At 42.6% G+C, this 18810-nt stretch overlaps 1 protein-coding gene across 2 annotated transcripts; it reads right to left on the bottom strand.

The window, feature by feature from the left end:
• Nucleotides 1-1739: 1739 nt before the first annotated feature.
• Nucleotides 1740-6760, bottom strand: LOC109899646 (zinc finger protein 2 homolog). 2 transcript variants are annotated; one of them, XM_020495065.2, is made up of 3 exons: nt 6585-6760; nt 5540-5623; nt 1740-5416 (listed from the first exon to the last, which is right to left on the bottom strand). In XM_020495065.2, the coding sequence occupies exon 3, from the start codon at nt 5329-5331 to the stop codon at nt 3931-3933; it is 1401 nt and encodes a 466-aa protein (XP_020350654.1). In that variant the 5' UTR covers nt 5332-5416; nt 5540-5623; nt 6585-6760; the 3' UTR covers nt 1740-3930. The 2 variants fall into 2 exon arrangements, with proteins under 2 accessions (XP_020350654.1, XP_020350653.1); XM_020495064.2 differs by lacking the exon at nt 5540-5623.
• Nucleotides 6761-18810: the final 12050 nt, after the last annotated feature.

Here is an 18810-nt window from a genome sequence, read left to right as displayed (position 1 = left end):
CAGCACACTGACATTCCTGTCTTGCAGGACATCACGCACAGAACGAGCAGTGTGGCTGGTGGCATTGGCATGCTGGAGGGTCATGTCAGGATGCTGTGACACACCGCCCCAGACCATGACGGAACCTCCACCTCCAAATCGATCCCGCTCCAGAGTACATGCCTCTATGTAACGCTCATTCCTTCGACGATAAACGCGAATCTGACCATCACCCCTGGTGAGACAAAACCGCGACTCGTCAAATAGCACTTTTTGACAGTTCTGTCTGGTCCAGCGACAGTGGGTTTGTGCCCGTAGGCGACGTTGCCGGTGATGTCTGGTGAGGACCTGCCTTACAACAGGCCTACAAGCCCTCAGTCCAGCCTCTCTCAGCCTATTGCGGACAGTCTGAGCACTGATGGAGGGATTGTGCGTTCCTGGTGTAACTCAGGCAGTTGTTGTTTCCATCCTGTACCTGTCCCGCAGGTGTGATGTTCGGATGTACCGATCCTGTGCAGGTCTTGTTACACGTGGTCTGCCACTGCGAGGACGATCGGCTGTCCGTCCTGTAGCGCTGTCTTAGGCGTCTCACAGTACGGACATAGCAATTCATTGCCCTGGCCACATCTGCAGTCCTCATGCCTCCTTGCAGCATACCTAAGGTACGTTCACGCAGATGAGCAGGGACCCTGGGCATCTTTCTTTTGTTGTTTTTCAGAGTCGGTAGAAAGGCCTCTTTAGTGTCCTAAATTGTTATAACTGTGACCTTAATTGCATACCGTCTGTAAGCTGTTAGTGTCTTAACAACCGTTCCACAGGTGCATGTTCATTAATTGTTTATGGTTCATTGAACAAAGATGGGAAACAGTGTTTAAACCCTTTACAATGAAGATCTGTGAAATTATTTGGATTTTTACAAATTATCTTTGAAAGACAGGGACCTGAAAAAGGGACGTTTCTTTTTTTGCTGTGTTGAGCTTGTACCAGTCTGTTTAGCTATCATTCCACTCCTTGCCATGCTGAACATGTTTGGTAATGACACAGAGTACAAGGAGTGGAATATACACAAAACAGGTTCTAGATTTCAGGCAGTGTGACATACCTTGCATGCATCTTTTTTTATGGCCCTGTGAGATATTCTGGGCAGCAGATAAAGAAAAGTGGAGTTAGGGCTCGATCCAATCTGTAAAGCTGAAGCGTTACAGATTCCAAGATAGAAATGTAAAGGGAATTCCCAATTGAGCCGACATATGCAGTGTTTGCCATGAATGCAGTCTCTCCTAAAGTGGAAACATTCCCTTTAAATTTAAATCCCGCTGTAATACTGAATTTACACAATGCGGATTGAATAGTGCCCTTAGTCAGTAGACCAATAACAATTTTTATGAATTGTCTTAAATGTGAATAGATGACCCAATAAATAAAATCTGGGCAAAAAACTATAACAATTGAATTCAATTTCTTAAAAAAGGAAGATAACTTCAAAACATTGACAAGTCTTCCGTTTCTGTAACAGGTCATGCTGTGAGTGGTGATTTGAAGTGTTTTGCTGCCATCTAGTGGGGGACTTTAAAACCACATGGTGAATTACCAACAGCAACTGGACAGTTGTACTTTATTAATAGTCTCGCTGAAGTCAAACTACAACTGAATAGTGCTAAAGCACAATTGAGTTGTGATCCCTTTACTGATTTAGCAGTTCCAATATTCTGAAATCCACCATAGGCCTACACGTTCTCAAACAGATCCAGGACAGCATGGACCGTTTTTTTTTCATGAAAGGTTTATTACCAAAACGCAAGACAAAACATGTCAACTGTATTCTAATGGCAAACACAATACAAAAAACATACACCTCTCTATAGGATGTAGGTCCGCTGCATCAAAAAATTAAATAATGACAGCGAAAAAGAAAACAATGAGTTTCAGAATTCAAAAAGCTGAGATTGCTGAAAAATAAGAGAGAAGAACATTTGCCATTGGAGAAAAAGGCCAGAACCACAAACAACAACAAAAATGCAAAACTATATTTAACCTGACTCAACTAAGGTTTAAGGGAAGCAGGGGAATCTAGCTCTTAAAAAAAAACATTTAGTAACGTAAATACAGAGAAAGTACCAAGCCTTTATCATAATTGTTCCATCTTCAATTATCATTGTGGGTGCAATAGACTGGGTCTGTGCCTGATACATGCCACTACACTTTCCCTAGGTGTCATTTTCAAACACTCAAAGAAATATAGGTCAGAAGTCACAAATAAAATACCAATTCAAACAGTAAATGGTATTCACAAAATCAAGTGTTGACCATTGTTCAGAGTACCCTGGTTGTGCTTAAAGCAAATACAAAACATTGAACAGGAGACTAGTTAAGCACTTTGAACAGATAATTGAACAGTTTAGCTGGAAAAGGAAATCCATCTGGCTATGCATGTATACAAGCATTATGGAGATACACAGTAAGTAGTTGACAGCACTTGATAATATTTCTGTGAATGGTAATAGATTTTGAAAAGGTACACCTGAAAAGGTGGAACTTTGGTGGCAAATGGGGAAGGTGTTGCCACCTAAAAGTTGTTTTCAACGATGGCCATGGATGTGAATCACATTCACTACCATTTCAATTGCACCTTTGTTCCCAATTCATAAATAAGTTGTGCAGTTTCCCCTACAACCTCAATAAACAAATACTTGAACAAAATATTAAATCCCTAATCCCAGGAATATTTGAGTGTTTTTGTCAAAATGCACTGCACATATTAAATATCTCAATTATTCTCACTTTCACAAAAGCAATGCTTTACACACACAGGAACAGCAGATGTAAAAACGACATATATTGTAAACTATTCTCATGTTATATTCATCATGCATACATATATATGGAGTCACAGTTGTATACGTTGTGGTAATTGCAGTATATGTTGACAAATATCAAATATAGCATATTCAAGTTCTAAGGATCTGACTGGACTTAATATTTGGACAAATCCTTTAAATCAACAATCTGAACATTCATCTGAACACTGTGTAGTAGAATAAAACTAATTGAGAACTTGGTTGATCACTCAACACTAGCAGTTTTCAAAAAAAGATACAAATCAATTATCCCAAACATGTAGAAATAAATATTGTCTTTTCATTTCACCACTGTGTGTCAATAAGATCATTAATCAAGTGATGTGGAGTAGGGGACAGGAAAAGAACGCAGTTTTCTGATTGAAGGATTAATAATTAGCACATTTACTGGCGATGCCTGAAATTCAATCAACCTCCCTTTGTTTTTTCCTCAAAGTTCTTCGTTGTTTTTTCAGCATCAGAGATTACTTGCATGAACAGATACAAATCAGAGGCTAAACCATAGAAGCTTGATTGAACCAGAGACTGTATGTGGCGTAGTGCAGACATCAGATTAATCCACTGAGGTCAAATCCAGATTTAGTTTGATGGCAAGGTTTTCATTTTGACCCTTTGTCACATCAGAGATAAAAAAGAAAAGAAAAAAAGATTACATACAGAAAAGGGTGTATACTCGATATCAGAAGCATTTTATAGCAGTTTTCTGATGTGTGTGTGTGTGGTAAGGGTGATATCTTGACATGGCCGATATACTACACAGCTGGCGAGACTCTAGGAACACTTTTACCCTAAACCTGTAACGAAACATGGCCAAAAGGGAATTTCAACAAAATAAATCAAAATATGTTTTGCATGAGCAGCAGAGGACAACATTGTCAGTGCAATTTAGGTAAAATGTGTATGAGGGGGAAGGGGGTGGGGAACCCAAGATCCAATTTGCTGATACCATACAAACATAAGTCATTACACACTTTATATACTCAAGAGTAAAGCCAATTCCAGTCCCAAACCAAATCCCCCCCAAACCTCCCAACCCCTGAAACCCAGAGTTGACAGCTGAGTGTGGGCAGTCAAGAGCCGACCGCGAGTGTGCTCACTCAGAGTCTGAATCAAGTGGCTCCATCTCATCTATGCCCTTCCGCTGGCGGGCCGCCTCCTCTGCGTGCTGCCGCTTATGCCTGGAGTAGCTGGACGAGTGCACAAATGTCTTGCTGCAGGTTGTGCATTCATACTTCCCCCCTGTGGAGTGAGATCTCTCATGGTGGTGGAGGTTGGACAATCTGGTGAAGGTCTTTTTACAGTAAGAGCAGCTGAACTTGTTGTCTCCCTTGTGCATTTGCTGGTGCCTGGCGAGGCTCTGCACTTGGCTGAAGCGCTTGTCACACTGCTCGCATGCATATGGTCCTTCCTCTTCCTCAGAGACCGATGCTTGGCGCTGGCGCTTGGCAGCTCTTGATCGCTTGTTCTTCTTACAGAGGGTGTAGAAGTTGGGTTTGTCCCTCGAGCACAACTTGAGGCGTATTTTCAAGTCAGAGGACTTGGTAAGACCGTCTTTACCGTGGGCATAGTTATTAAGCAGGTCCTTGACATGAGAGACCTGGTGTTTTGAGAGGCCAATGGAGTTCTTGAAGGTCATATCACATTGTGTACACGCGTAGAATTTCTCTCCAGAGAGGTTCTTCCTGATAGGAAACTTCTTTTCGCCAGGGATCTTCTTCTCATCAACCTGCTTCTTCTTTTTCCTGCTGCCAGGTGGGCGGCGGACATAACTGATTTCAGCAGGTATGACACCAGAGGGAATACCCTTCCCTTTTTTGTGGATAAGCCTATGACGCGACAAGCTGGAGCTGTGGTTAAAATCCTTCCCACAGATGTTGCATGGGTAAACTCTCATGCCCCGGTGTGTTCTCAGGTGAGTTCCAAGAGCTCTTCTGCTTTTGAATCGCATTGCACACTGCGTGCATTTGTATTTGTTCCCCTCACCTGACCCTGTATCTGTTTGCTTGTTTGGGGGTGGGGGTGCCTTTCCTGTGTGCAATTGTTGGTGTCTTGATAGGCTTGAGGAATGACTGTAGCATTTCCCACAGTAGTTGCAGCTGTAGTATCCCCCTGGTGAAATATATTCCCATTTCTCTGAGCCCGAATCAGAGCCATCTCCAACAGGAACCAGCTGGCTACTCCCTGGCTCAGTGTGGTCATCCTCATCCGAGTCGTCCGTCTTTACTACAACACTCTGTTCTGCTATCTCACAGCCAGGGAACTCCTCTTCATACTGGGCAAAGAAGGGCTCGTCTGGCCCTGCCTTCACATGCTCCAGATTTAGGCCAGACCCCTCGTCCGCCTCCTTTTTCACACAGGATATTGTGAACTTGGACCCGACCTCTGCCCACTTGACAACATATTCTATGGGTTGGGTATCCAGTTCCACTGTGATGAAGTCTGCCCCAAGTGCATCCGGTTCAGACGAAGTCAAGTCAGTCTCAGAGTCCTCCATTGGAGCAAATCCCAAATGTCAATGTGTGTAACTTTTGGTCTCGTTGGAATTACAGGGTCAATGGTACAAGAAGACTCCCCCACTCCTAAGAGAGGGAAAAAAAGTAAACTGTTTTTTTTTTTTTTACATAACAAATGAACACCACATCCAATAATATTACACATAAACAAAATACATTTGAAAATCACAGATAAAAACATGGACATACTTGTACTTTCACTATCGAAACGTGGAGTTGAATTGTGTGGAAATGAACCGAGGAAGTGCTTTGCATTACGTTGACTGGAGAAAACTAAACAAAAAACGACGTTTGCTTCAGTAGGAGTGGTGCTACGTTAAACGGTTGCACGAGCTTGAGCAAAACACCAGAAATGATTAGCAATTAGAAAATGTTAGTAAATATACTACATTTGAGGACGAAAGAAAATGACCAGACAAAGCAGCAACAATAAACAGGAAATACAGTAGGGACTGGGATGAGCACAATGCATCATGGGAGGGGATTAAATGGGCTGTAGCTAAAAGGCCGCCTACAACAGACAGGAGACAGATGTATGTATTGTGTCGAAAACACTCACAAATCCCGAAATTACATCTCAAAACTACATCGACCAAAGATATTTACTAGTACAATGTATGTTTTATTCATTCTCTAGGATTATCTCAGAATGCTCTCGGGCTAAAACGAATTCATTCTGCCCGCCATAAAAATAGCGCTGAGCATAAACCATGTTATTTTTCTTCCGTAATCGTGCATTATTCAATAGATTTTCTCAGACAAATATTTCTCTATCGACCAAGCTGCATAGTACTGTTCATAGAAAGCATAATACATTAAACAATGTACATGTCTAGTCACTGATCATGTACATCTTGGCGGGTTGACAGGGTCAAATCGAGCATCGATGACACATGCAGCTTGAGGAGGGCATAAAACGAGAGCCAACGCTCCAGGGCTGGCTTCATACCATTGTCCACAGCAAATTATTTTATCAGAAGTCCCCTCGTTACGAGATGGACATTTTTTTTGAACAGGAATTACCACCAAACGGTGGCTGAGCACATCACCCGGCATAATATGCTCAATAGATAATGGCAAGCTGGCTATATTTGGCATAAATAACCAAGACGTTATTGTATTGTCGTTGTTGTGATTATAAGGCAGGTTATGTAGCCAAATTTGACGTATGAACAATTAGCTATACCGAATTAAGCGATGGCGCAAGCTTAATGGTCTCGAGATTAGTATTTACCGGGCTTTTATCCTTTTAGATTCGTTGTCTTGACCCTCGAAGAAATGAGTCGATTCTGCCGCACCTCTGTTAATTCACAACCAGCGTCCTCATGAATGTCAAGCCTTGGCAATGTCTGCGTATCATCACTGATTTTAAATACTGTGGATTGTCTTAAAGTGTTTGAAGGACAGTGTGTGGCTAGCTAGCCACATGCATTTTAAAACCATGCGCTCTACCGCTCCTGCGCAGCATTCACATCTCGAATTTCATTGGGCAATGCACCAGAGAGGAACAATCATTGGACAGGACATAGCTACCAAGCACAGGGTGTCGTGAAAACTGTAGTGAACAGTTTATTTAAACTGTCGAATTATTCGTCTACTGTCCATTACGTGCAAAGATACAATTTCAAAGTTCGATTGTTAAATAAGAGTAATGGCCTTTAATCACCCTTTCCATTCTAACCATCTAATTTCAGATTTATTGTCGATCCAAACACAGGACGTCGTTCTTGTCTTTACGACTTTTTGAGTGATGATGTGTCATGTGGTTGTCAACAAGTATGCTACTAGCTAGCTGTCACTGTAACGACATGTAACTTATCTGACAGGGTCGGAGTTGAGAAACCAGTAGTACACCCAATAATCTCAAAGCAGCTAACTATTCAGTGCTACTCAGATAGAAGCTAGCTTAACTAACGTTCAGATAGCCAGAAACAAGACGAGGTAGTGCTAGCTAGTCAATATAGCTAGTTAACAAAGCCTGGGTTTTAAATGCTCACCAGAATCGCTAGTTTATAGGCTAGTCATCCATTGAAAGCCACCTAGCTACATTTTCCTAGCTACAGTAGTTGCGCTAATAATTCCTTAAAAGTACAGTTAAAGTAGCTAGCCAAGGAAGGAAGACAGTCTCACACAAGTTTAGAAAACATGGACTAAATTCAGCTGATGCTCATGGCCACAAGACGTAGCTCAGTTTGAATTGCATAATTTGTACATAGCAGGTTAACAAACGATTTACATGGGACGTCGGGGTCCTGCGAATTCAGTGTTTGGAAATTTTAGGGAATCAGGTGGATCAAGGAAGACTAAGGGATGTTTTTAGCTAAAACCACCCTTACTGGATCCACTTGTTGATGTTCCTGGTCAAGGGTATCCAGTATAGGTGGCTTTAGCATATTTAGTGGAGCCTCGACAGAATATTCAGACACTGAACTCGCCGGTGTCCCATGTAAATTGTTTGTCAATCTGATATGGACAAACTACACAACTCAGTTGTTGTGGCCATGAATACCAGCTGACTGTCTTTTTTCTTCTTTCCTCGGGCAGTAACTGGTACGTGGATCCAATATATCTTACACATGTGAGTTCCAGTTAGGATGAATTAATCTAGTTTTTTTCACCCTTGGAGGCTGTTGTATTACAGTGGAAATCTTGTTTTGTCTCTTACTCTCGCTATTGAGCCTGTATGAATGTGCTCTCTCGTCAGGATACTGTTGTTCAGAGAAACTAGCCAACAACATATCTAACGACTTCAAACTGAAGCTGGAAAGATTGCAAACTAGCTGCACTTCGTTTCGTCTGAATGTTTTTTTCAATTCATTTCTTTATATATACATAAAAATTATGCCAACTGATTCATGATTTCGACTGGTGCTGCCTGCCTCTGTCCCGACTCCTACACGTTCATTACTATGGGACAGTTGGAGATTTTAACATTGAAACAATTCTGCAAATATCGGACAGACAGTTAGGTTTATACAAATCTCAGCGGCTAAACTAAATGTTAGTCTAAAAGAAATGTGAGATAAAGTCTAGATGCTTTTTTTTTATAGTGGAGATCAAGTTAATAATGTCCCTGTCTGGGTTGATGAGACAGTGGATTGCGTCGTCAAATGGAACAGAGTAAATGAGCATTTTAACGTCATAGATTTAGCGAGTAGTCGTTTGTGGAATAGACACCGTCTGGGATGCTCTTTTAACCAATCAGCATTCAGGGTTGGACCCACCCGTTGTATAAAATACAACAATGACTAATATTCCCACAGGACCATGATGATTTCATTTGACCGATTTGTGCTAACTAAACCACAGGCCGATTTTAACTAGCTTGTTTTCACCCTTGGAGGCTGTTGTATTACAGGGGAAATCTCGTTTTGTCGATTACTCTCGCTCTTGAGCCTGTATGAAATGTCAAATAAAATAGTGTAAAACAAGTTCTTGTTTGTTTTGCTTCTCAAGTGCAGCGTTTGGAGCTCTCAACGGGCTCCGCATGGGACTATCAGAGACCAAAAACATGGCTTGGTCTAAACCACTCAATGTACACCGATTTATCGAATCAGGCTGTGATTAAATTGGATCTCCTTCATATATTATTTCTGGTTTTGAGACACAAAGCAGATTAATAGTTCTATTCATCTCAATCCCTTTTTCAGTAGAATTGAATTACTTCTTCAGGTATCAACCAGCAGAGGGCAGTCTCTACCAATTAGTTCAGTATGCTTCAAAGGATTTCAGATGGCTGGTTGTTAAGTCTCCAATTTGTCATGCCCGCCATTGTGTTTGGGGTGGTGCAAGGATTTCAAGGGTTCTATTTGAACATTCTAAATATATTTAAATGTATCTATATGGGTAATGATGTTTAAGTAGTAGGATTTTGTCCCAACTCAATCTTCTTATGGGTTGCTTGAGCCATCTGCAATCTTTATTGATTTAGTAATAACTCCAAAAGGACAACCACCTGAAAGGTTAGTCTTCTCTTGCCCTTACAGATATGAGGCCATGATTTGGGACATAAAAGTATACTTAGCTTTTATTTTTAGTGTGGCGCAAAGTCATCTGCATACATAACCTGACCACAGGAGGACGGCTCATAATAATGTCTGGAACAGGGCAAATGGAATGGCATCAAAAACGTGGAAACCACTAATTCCGCTCCAGCCATAACCACGAGCCTCTCCTCCCCAATTAAGGTTCCACCAACCTCCTGTGAATCGGACTTGACATGGTATGACATGAATCAATGATTAAGTCATAGTGAGGAACTCACTGATCCAAAGGTAAACTACTGATAGCATTAGACCAGTGTTAGAGGGGTGGGAGAAGCACTGAATTATACACTTTTGAATTAGCTGAAATAGATTCTCACAAAACCTGTTGGCTGAATTTATAATGCTGATAAGCAGCAACATCGTTTTCCCTAATCGGTATTAGTAATAACACAACATTGTTCCATGGAAAACTGGAAATAGTAGGCCAATATGATGGGGTTATGTTGTAAACCCCTACTACGCTGTTGCTTTCACTGAGATTTTGTTTTGTCATGCTCTCACATTGCCATTGAATGACCCTGTGCTCAAACACACCTGTGTTGACACACCTGACTTCTCAGTGCTGTGACACAGCTGAGGATGTCAAGGCCCAAAAACCTAGCTGTCCCTGCCAAGGGAGAAGGGCAAAGTCTGCCTTGGCCACGGGTACATTGTGTTCACTGTGTAATGCTGGCTACAGTTGGAATATGGATTTTTTTTCTCATTTTGTCTGTCATCGTTGAAGTGTACCTATGATGAAAATTACAGGCCTCTCTCATCTTTTTAAGTGGGAGAACTTGCACAATTGGTGGCTGACTAAATACTTTTTTGCCCCACTGTACATACTACCTCAATCAGCCTGACGAACCGGTGTCTGTATGTAGCCTCGCTACTTTTATAGCCTCGCTACTTTTATAGCCTAGCTACTGTTTTTCACTGTCTTTTTACTGTTGTTTTTATTTCTTTACTTACCTATTGTTCACCTAATACCTTTTTTTGCACTATTGGTTAGTAAGCATAGTAAGCATAGTAAGCATTTCACTGTAAGGTTGTTGTATTCAGCGCAAATAAACTTGATTTGAAAGCAGGAACACTTTTCCTCACCCACACAAGGAAACAAAGATAACCCCGTCATATTGTCTCTATATTGTAAACCCCTACTATGCTGTTGCTTTCATGCTCACCCATTGCCATTGAATGACCCTGTGCTCAAACACACCTGTGTTGACACACCTGACTTCTCAGTGCTGTGACACAGCTGAGGATGTCAAGGCCCAAAAACCTAGCTGTCCCTGCCAAGGGAGAAGGGCAAAGTCTGCCTTGGCCACGGGTACATTGTGTTCACTGTGTAATGCTGGCTACAGTTGGAATATTGGTTTGACCAGGATAGCACTGCACAACGTGCCTCTGTCGGTCTATCTTACTGTTAGTGAATGTCTAAAGCTGAATCAGATAAATCATGATACATTATGATCTGGCAAGCTGTTTACACTTGGCCTGATGATCTCATCCACTCAAGGATAGTAGTTTTGGATTTCCATATAAACTGAAGCAAGTCTTGTTTGGCGATGCAGCAGGCGTGTATCAGTTTTTCCAAATATGCAGCACTTTTACTAGAACCCCTAACTGTAAATCAACCCTTGTGTCCCATTGAAGTTGGGTGAGTCTTTGTGTCTGTGTTTTAATGGATATAATATCCTTCCTCACTTGCCCTCTGTTTTAGGATCCTGAATCTGGTGACCCGCCAAGGAGTGACATGGGCGAACACACTTGGGTCAGTGGGTGAGTGCCTGTCATTCCCCACCAGTGGATTGACACAGATGTCCTTTCAGCATTGCCATACTGTTATTGTCTCAATAGAAACAAAAAACAATGTGACATTAATTCACCTGTATGCTTGTCCTCAGCTCTGTTGTAGAGTGTGTTTGGGGTGGCCATCGCGAAGACCTGAGGAGCAGAGGATAACATCAACACGGTTGTTGCCGGGACCATGACAGGCATGCTGTACAAGTCCACAGTTCAGTAGAGGATCTGAGATCATATGATGTTGAAAGCAAAACAGGATAACTTTTCCTCACCTCATGTCTCCTCACCTACACAAGGAAACAGAGATGGAGCCTAGGTAGCCTTTTCAACTCACCCAGTCATCCCGTATACAGGTTGAAAATTGCAGATTTTGTCATTGGTTAGCACCTAAATTGGAACGCAGTGGCTGTACAGTAACTCTATACATGACGTCAGAGTTCAGGTTCCCCACTTAAGGCTGTATGGGTTTTGACTGACGTCCATTATAAACTTGAGCACCACGCGCGACAAAAAGATGCCACCATCCCTCCCGCTAATGGGGCTACTTTTGCACATTTGTTGTCGTCTGAGTGAGGGAAATCCTGTAAATCGAGAGGAATCGTTGTGTTGTGAAAGATGAGACGTTGAGGATTATAATGAATACTGCTGTGATGTCATACAGTCAAACCACACACCCGTGAGTCCAAATGTGCACTTCACATTTCCGTATGTAAAAACTCATGTCAAATCAAATGTTCAATCACATTTGATTCATCACATGCTTCGTAAATAACAGGTGTGGACTAACAGTGAAATGCTTACTTACAGGCCCTTCCCAACAATGGAGAAATAAAAGAAAAGTAAAACACTCAATAATAAAAGTAATAATAGGTACACAAGGAGTAACAATAACTTGGCTATATATACTATATATACAAAATAATATGGACACCCCTTCAAATTAGTTGCTGACAGGTGTATAAAATCGTGCACACAGCCATGTAATCTCCAAAGACAATCATTGGCAGTAGACTGGCCTTACTGAAGAGCTCAGTGACATTGAACATGGCACCGTCATAGGATTCCACCTTTCCAACAAGTAAGTTCATAAAATTTCTGCCCTGCTAGAGCTGCCCTGGTCAACTGTAAGTGCTGTTATTATGAAGCAGAAACGTTTAGGACCATGTAGCGTGTAAAGATTGTCTGTCATCCGTTGCAACACTCACTACCGAGTTCCAAACTCCCTTTCCTGTTTCAGCATGACAATGCCCCCGTGCACAAAGCGAGGTCAATACAGAAATGGTTTGTCGAGATCGGTGTGGGAAAACTTGAATGGCCTGCACAGAGCCCTGACCTTAACCCCATCGAACACCTTTGGGATGAATTGGAACGTAGACTGCGAGTCAGGCCGATTAGGCCAACATCAGTGCCCGACCTCACTAATGCTCTTGTGGCTGAAAGGAAGCAAGTCTTGCAGCAATGTTACAACATCTAGTGGCAAGCCTTCCCAGAACAGTGGAGGTTGTTATAGCAGCAAACTCCATATTAATGCCCATGATTTTGGAATGAGATGTTTGACGAGCAGTTGTCCACATACTTTTGGTAATGTAGTGTAACAGTTCCTTGTTGATATGCAGGGGTATGAGGTAGAAGCTGTTTAGGGTTCTGTTGGTTCCATACTCGACGCATCGGTACTGCTTACCGAGCGGTAGCAGAGATAACAGTCTACGACTTTGGTGGCTGGAATCTTTCAACATTTTTAGGACCTTCCTCTGACACCGCCTGGTATAGAAGTCCTGGATGGCAGGGAGCTCGGCCCCAGTGATGTTCTGGATTACCCTCTGTAGCGCCTTGCAATCAAATGCCAAGCAATTGCCATACCAAGCGGTGATGCAGCCCGTCAAGATGCTCTCAATGGTGCAGCTGTAGAACTTTTTGAGGATCTGAGGGCCCATGCCAAATCTTTTCAGCCTCCTGGGGGGGGGAGTGGCATTGTTGTGCCCTCTTCGTGTCTGTGTTGGTGTCTTTTGACCGTGATAGCTCCTTAGTGGTATAGAAACTTGAAGCTCTCGACCTGCTCCACTTCAGCCCTGTCGATGTGAATGGGGGTGTGCTCGGCCCTCCATTTCCTGTAGTCCACGATCAGCTCCTTTGTCTTGTTGACGTTGAGGGAGAGGTTGTTGTCCTGGCACCACTCTGCCAGGTCTCTGTCCTCCTCCCTATAGGCTGTCTCATCATCGTCAAAGATCAAGCCTACCACCGCCGTGTCGTCGGTAAACTTAATATTTGTGTTATTATTTGTTTATTTGTCAGGGACCATGTATAACATGCCATTGCACCAGATTTCTCTACATAGCAAATTTCCATCTGCAGTCCTTGGGCAGAAAACAATCAACATCAATACATCAATACAATACTACAATATAACACACTATTAAAATCTATCTATCGACATTATCTATCTATCAAAATATGAAAAATGGACAATATAATGCTAATATTACATTAGAGTTGAAATGTCCATTGGTCTTACATTATCTGACTTCTTAAGAGTCAGAATGTCTTAATGTTCACATGACTGGTTTGCCTTAAGCTACTTTTTCCCAGTTTGCCTTGAAGCTAGCAAAGGTACTGCACTCTCTGACACTGGTTGGGTTTTTCCATAGTCTTGACGCATCGACTGAAAAAGCTGTCTGGCCAAATTTGGTGGACCCTAAAACTGAAATGAGAAGGCTCCTCTAATTGAAGCTCTTGTTGTCCTGGTATTGTCCATACCATATGTAACAAATTGAGGTGGTTGGGAAAGGTCATGAGTGATCTTAATCAGAAGTGTCGGCAAGGCATAAGAACCTGTCAAAGCTCAGTAGGTTGTATTTCTTATTGATATTGCAGTGGTGAAAGGTGTTTGGTTTTTTGTCCAGCACATTCAGAGTTTGTTTCTAGAGCTTTTGAAGTGGTTTGCTGTGATACTAGCTCGTGACCAGGTTGTGACGAGAGATGGGACAAAATCATTGAATGCATATACAGTTTGTTACATCTGTTGACATTTGGTTTCTGATAAATAAAACATTTACCAGGTTGCGTTTTGCTGTTCCATATACTTTTTATATATTTTTTAAGGAAAGGTTAGAGTAAATAATTATCACTAAGTATTTAAAATTCCTATGTATTTAAAATGTGACACCACGTTGGAGTCATGCGCGGCCACACAGTCATGGGTGAACAGAGAGTACAGGAGGGGACTAGGCACGCACCCCTGAGGGGCCCCCGTGTTGAGGGTCAGTGTGGTGGATGTGTTGTTGCCTACCCTCAACATCTGGGGCATCCCATCAGGAAGTGTTCAGTCCCAGGTGAACCTTTGCCCAGTCTGAGGTCCTGAGTGCTTTGGAGCAGGTTTTCATCAAGGATCTCTCTGTACTTTCCTCTGTTCATATTTCCCTCGATCCTGACTAGTCTCCAAGTCCCTGCAGCTGAAAAACATCCCCCACAGCATGATGCTGCCACCACCATGCTTCACCGTAGGGATGGTGCCAGGTTTCCCCCAGACGTGACGCTTGGCATTCAGGCCAAAGAGTTCAACCTTGGTTTCATCAGACCAGAGAATCTTGTTTCTCATGGTGTGAGAGTCCTTTAGGTGCCTTTTGGCAAACTCCAAGCGGGCTGTCATGTGCCTTTTACTGAGGAGTGGCTTCCGTCTGGCCACTCTACCATAAAGGCCTGATTGGTGGGGTGCTGCAGAGATGGTTGTCCTTCCGGAATTTTCTCCCATCTCCACAGAGGAACTCTAGAGCTCTGTCAGAGTGACCATCAGGTTTTTGGTCACCTCCCTGACTAAAGCGCTTTTCTCCCAATTGCTCAGTTTGTCTGGGCGGCCAGCTCTAGTCTTGGTGGTTCCAAACAACTTCCATTTAAGAATGATGGAGGCCACTGTGTTCTTGGGGACCTTCAATGTGGCATAGGGGGATTTCTTAGAAGCAGCTGGGTTAGTGTCCCGCTTCCTGAATGCGGCAGCTCTTGCCTTTAACTCAGTGTGGATGTTGCCTGTAATCCATGGCTTCTGGTTGGGATATGTACGTACGGTCACTGAGGGGACGACTTCATCAATGCACTTATTAATGAAGCTGGTGACTGATGTGGTAAACTCCTCAATGCCATCGGATGAGTCCCAAGTGAAATTCTTATGTTTCTAGCAGTATCCATGTTTATGATTGCTATGTTTGATCCACAGTTACCAGGATGACATGTATGGGATGTCCTTAAAAGAATGAGGCTATGTTTGTCGTATTATGAAGAAAAATTTGCTGCCGAAACACGCACTCATGATTCCATTCTAAATTACAATCTGTTTATCTGAAGTTCTTTTTGAAAACCTAAGGCCTTGATCACACCGACAGCATCCTTGCGCAAAATAGTACGCAGCATCATCTGGATATGTGTGCAACAAAAGTTCAACATTCACCTTCTGCTACTATTTATGTCAAGCTGTCTACGCGTACAGTTTGACGCATTCATACAATAAATCCTTCGTACGTAAGACACAGAACACACTGCAACTGCCTCTGCAAAGCAAAGCTGCAAGGCAAACCCAGCGTTCCATTGGAAATTAATGTACTTCTGGTGTACCAAAATGCATTGGTGCTGTCGGTGTGATCGAGGCGTAACAATGTAAGATCATATTTTATAACTCAGCTAGCCATGTTGGCAATAGAATACGCTTTCAAATGATGCCCACCTGACGCAGATTGCGATTATAATGGAACCTTTTTGGATTGAGCAAGTTGTAGGTTCTTTCCTTGAGTCATAAAAGTGCATTGAAATTGCTTAGGAACTGTGCACAGTTTGGAGAACTGTGTGGCCACTTGGAGACACCAGTTAGACCGCACTCAAACCCTTGTAATAGTTTTTTCCTTATATTGCACCTACTCTAAAATGTCAATGAATATGCATATGTTGTTACTGAATGTATCCAGAGTATTTTCAGTTATTGGCAAATGCTGAGAAAAGTACAGAAATGTCAAATGAACAAAAATCAACAGTGTAACGTTTGGATTCAGTCTTGTGTCAGGTAAACTGTTGTGTCCTCATCTTTTGGTGGATAATTTCCCCCATAATCTCCAAAGTGTTCTTATTAAATGTGCTACTATGGTCATGCATATGCTTTTTATAGTTCTTCTGTTAGGAACATTTCAATTTGGCCCTATCCAAATAGGCCCATTTTTACACGTGTAAAGGGGTTAGCATGGCAACAAAATCATAATTATGGCTAAACCCCACCCATTTCTGAAATGTATCTAATTAAAATTGGATGTTAAACCTAACCTTAACCACACTGCTAAACGTATGCCTAACCCTAACCTTAAATAGACCAAAGAGCAAATGTTTGACTTTGTGTCTTTGGAATCTGAATTTGTGGCTGTGTTATTTAGTGGAAATTCATAGCCCTGGCACTCATTTCACTTCCTTTTTACATTTCAGGTCAATTGTGAAGAAAAAAAATCCCTGTTCTCATACAGTAGAACTAGTGACTCACATTGGAAATGTGCAAAGGTCAGGGCTTCGTAAAACAAACAAAAAACATTTACGTGCTGGTATTGAACATAATAGTCAGACAACCGTGTTAGTGTTTTGAGTATGGAAATACATTGTCAGCTGCAGTAAAAGTGATCTCTGGCACTTGTAATTAAACATAAACACTTCTATATTTTTCCCCTAGCGTGCTCTATTTAGAGGAAGCTAAAGGAAAATACCCATCTAGGACTTTCTGGTGTGGTCGACCAAGACAACCTGATGCTTTATGTCGGTTTTTTACCAGCTTCCCATTTTTCTTGATTAGATTCCACTTAAAATTCCACTGCTCATGTGATTGAGAGAGGTCGTTGCAGACACCACTTTCTGGTTAGACTGGTTCAGTTTGTCTGGAGGGACACTAGGCCTTAATTACCAGCTGTTGTTAAATGGACAGTATCTACACAGGGCACCTCTGCTGCCAACATACATTTTCCGAGCATGCACTGCTCCGGATTCAATAAGGGGAAGTTCTTAAAGATCTGGCACTGGCCTACACTCCTATATCACTCGGAGGGGGAGGGGTACGATATCAGCCAAGGGGGTTAAGGACACTCAACTAAATACACAGCCATCGGATCCACAACGGGATTCAGCTATAAAGAGGGTGGTAAAGGTGGCCGATCATACAGTGCATTCGGAAAGTATTCAGAGCCCTTCCCTTTTTCCAAACATTTTTACGTTACAGCCTTATTCTAAAATGTATTAAATCAAATATTTTCCTCATCAATCTACCCACAATACCCCATAATGACAATGCAAAAACCGATTAAAAAATGTTTGCAAATTCATTAAAAATAAAAAACAGACCTTTTGCTATGAGACTCGAAATGGAGCTCAGGTTCATCCTGTTTCCAATGATCATCCTTGAGATCCTTTCTTCAACTTGATTGAAGTCCACCTGTGGTAAATTCAATTGATTGGACATGGTTTGGAAAGGCACACACCTGTCTATATAAGGTCCCACAGTTGACAGTGCATATCAGACCAAAAACCAAGCCATGAGGTCGAAGGAATTGGCCGTAGAGCTCCAAGACAGGATTGTGTCGAGGCACAGATCTGGGGAAGGGTACCAAAACATTTCTGCAGCATTGAAGCTCCCCAACAACACAATGGCCTCCATTATTCTTAAATGGAAGACATTTGGGATCACCAAGACTCTTCCTAGAGCTGGCCGCCCGGGCCAAACTGAGCAATCAAGGGAGAAGGGCCTTGGTCAGGGAGGTCACCAAGAACCCGATGGTCACTCTGACAGAGCTCCAGAGTTCCTCTGGGGAGATGGGAGAACCTTCCAGAAGGACAACCATCTCTGCAGCACTCCCTCAATCAGACCTTTATGGTAGAGTGGCCAGACAGAAGCCACTCCTCAGTTTAAGACACCTGACAGCCCCCTTTGAGTTTGCCAAAAGGCACCTACAGGACTCTCAGACCATTGATCTCTTTGGCCTGAATGCCAAGCGTCACGTCTGGAAGAAACCTGGCACCATCCCTACGGTGAAGCATGGTGGTGGCAGCATCACGCTTTGGGGATGTTTTTCTGTGGCAGGGACTGGGAGACTAGTCAGGCTTGAGGGAAAGATGAACGGACCAAAGTGCAGGGAGGTCCTTGATGAAAACCTGCTCCAGAGTGCCCAGGACCTCAGACGGGGTGAAGGTTCACCTTCCAACAGGACAACAACCCTAAGCAAACAGCCAAGACACCGCAGGAGTGGCTTCGGGACAAGTCTCTGAATGTCCTTTCGAGGCCCAGCCAGAACCCAGACTTGAACCCGAAAATAGCTGTGCAGTAACGTTCCTGATCCATCCTGACAGAGCTTGAGAGGATCTGCAGAGAAGAATGGGAGAAACTCCCCAAATACAAGTGTGCCAAGCTTGTAGCGTCATATCCAAGAAGACTCAAGGCTGTAATCGCTGCCAAAGGTGCTTCAACAAAGTGCTGAGTAAAGGATCTGAATACTTATGTAAATGTGATATTTCAGTATAGGAATATTTTTATACATTTGCAAGGGTCGTTCACTCTTGCTTATATTCTCTACGTCTCTGTTGTGTCCTCATCTTTTGGTGTGATAATTTCCCCCATAATCT

Source organism: Oncorhynchus kisutch, linkage group LG11 (assembly GCF_002021735.2).
Source record: "Oncorhynchus kisutch isolate 150728-3 linkage group LG11, Okis_V2, whole genome shotgun sequence".
Lineage (NCBI taxonomy): Eukaryota > Metazoa > Chordata > Actinopteri > Salmoniformes > Salmonidae > Oncorhynchus > Oncorhynchus kisutch.
This window is presented reverse-complemented; position numbering and strand designations above follow the sequence as displayed.

What these genes read in the sequence shown, in the direction of transcription:
- LOC109899646 (XM_020495065.2), bottom strand. Translation starts at nt 5,331, where the DNA reads ATGGAGGACTCTGAGACTGACTTGACTTCGTCTGAACCGGATGCACTT.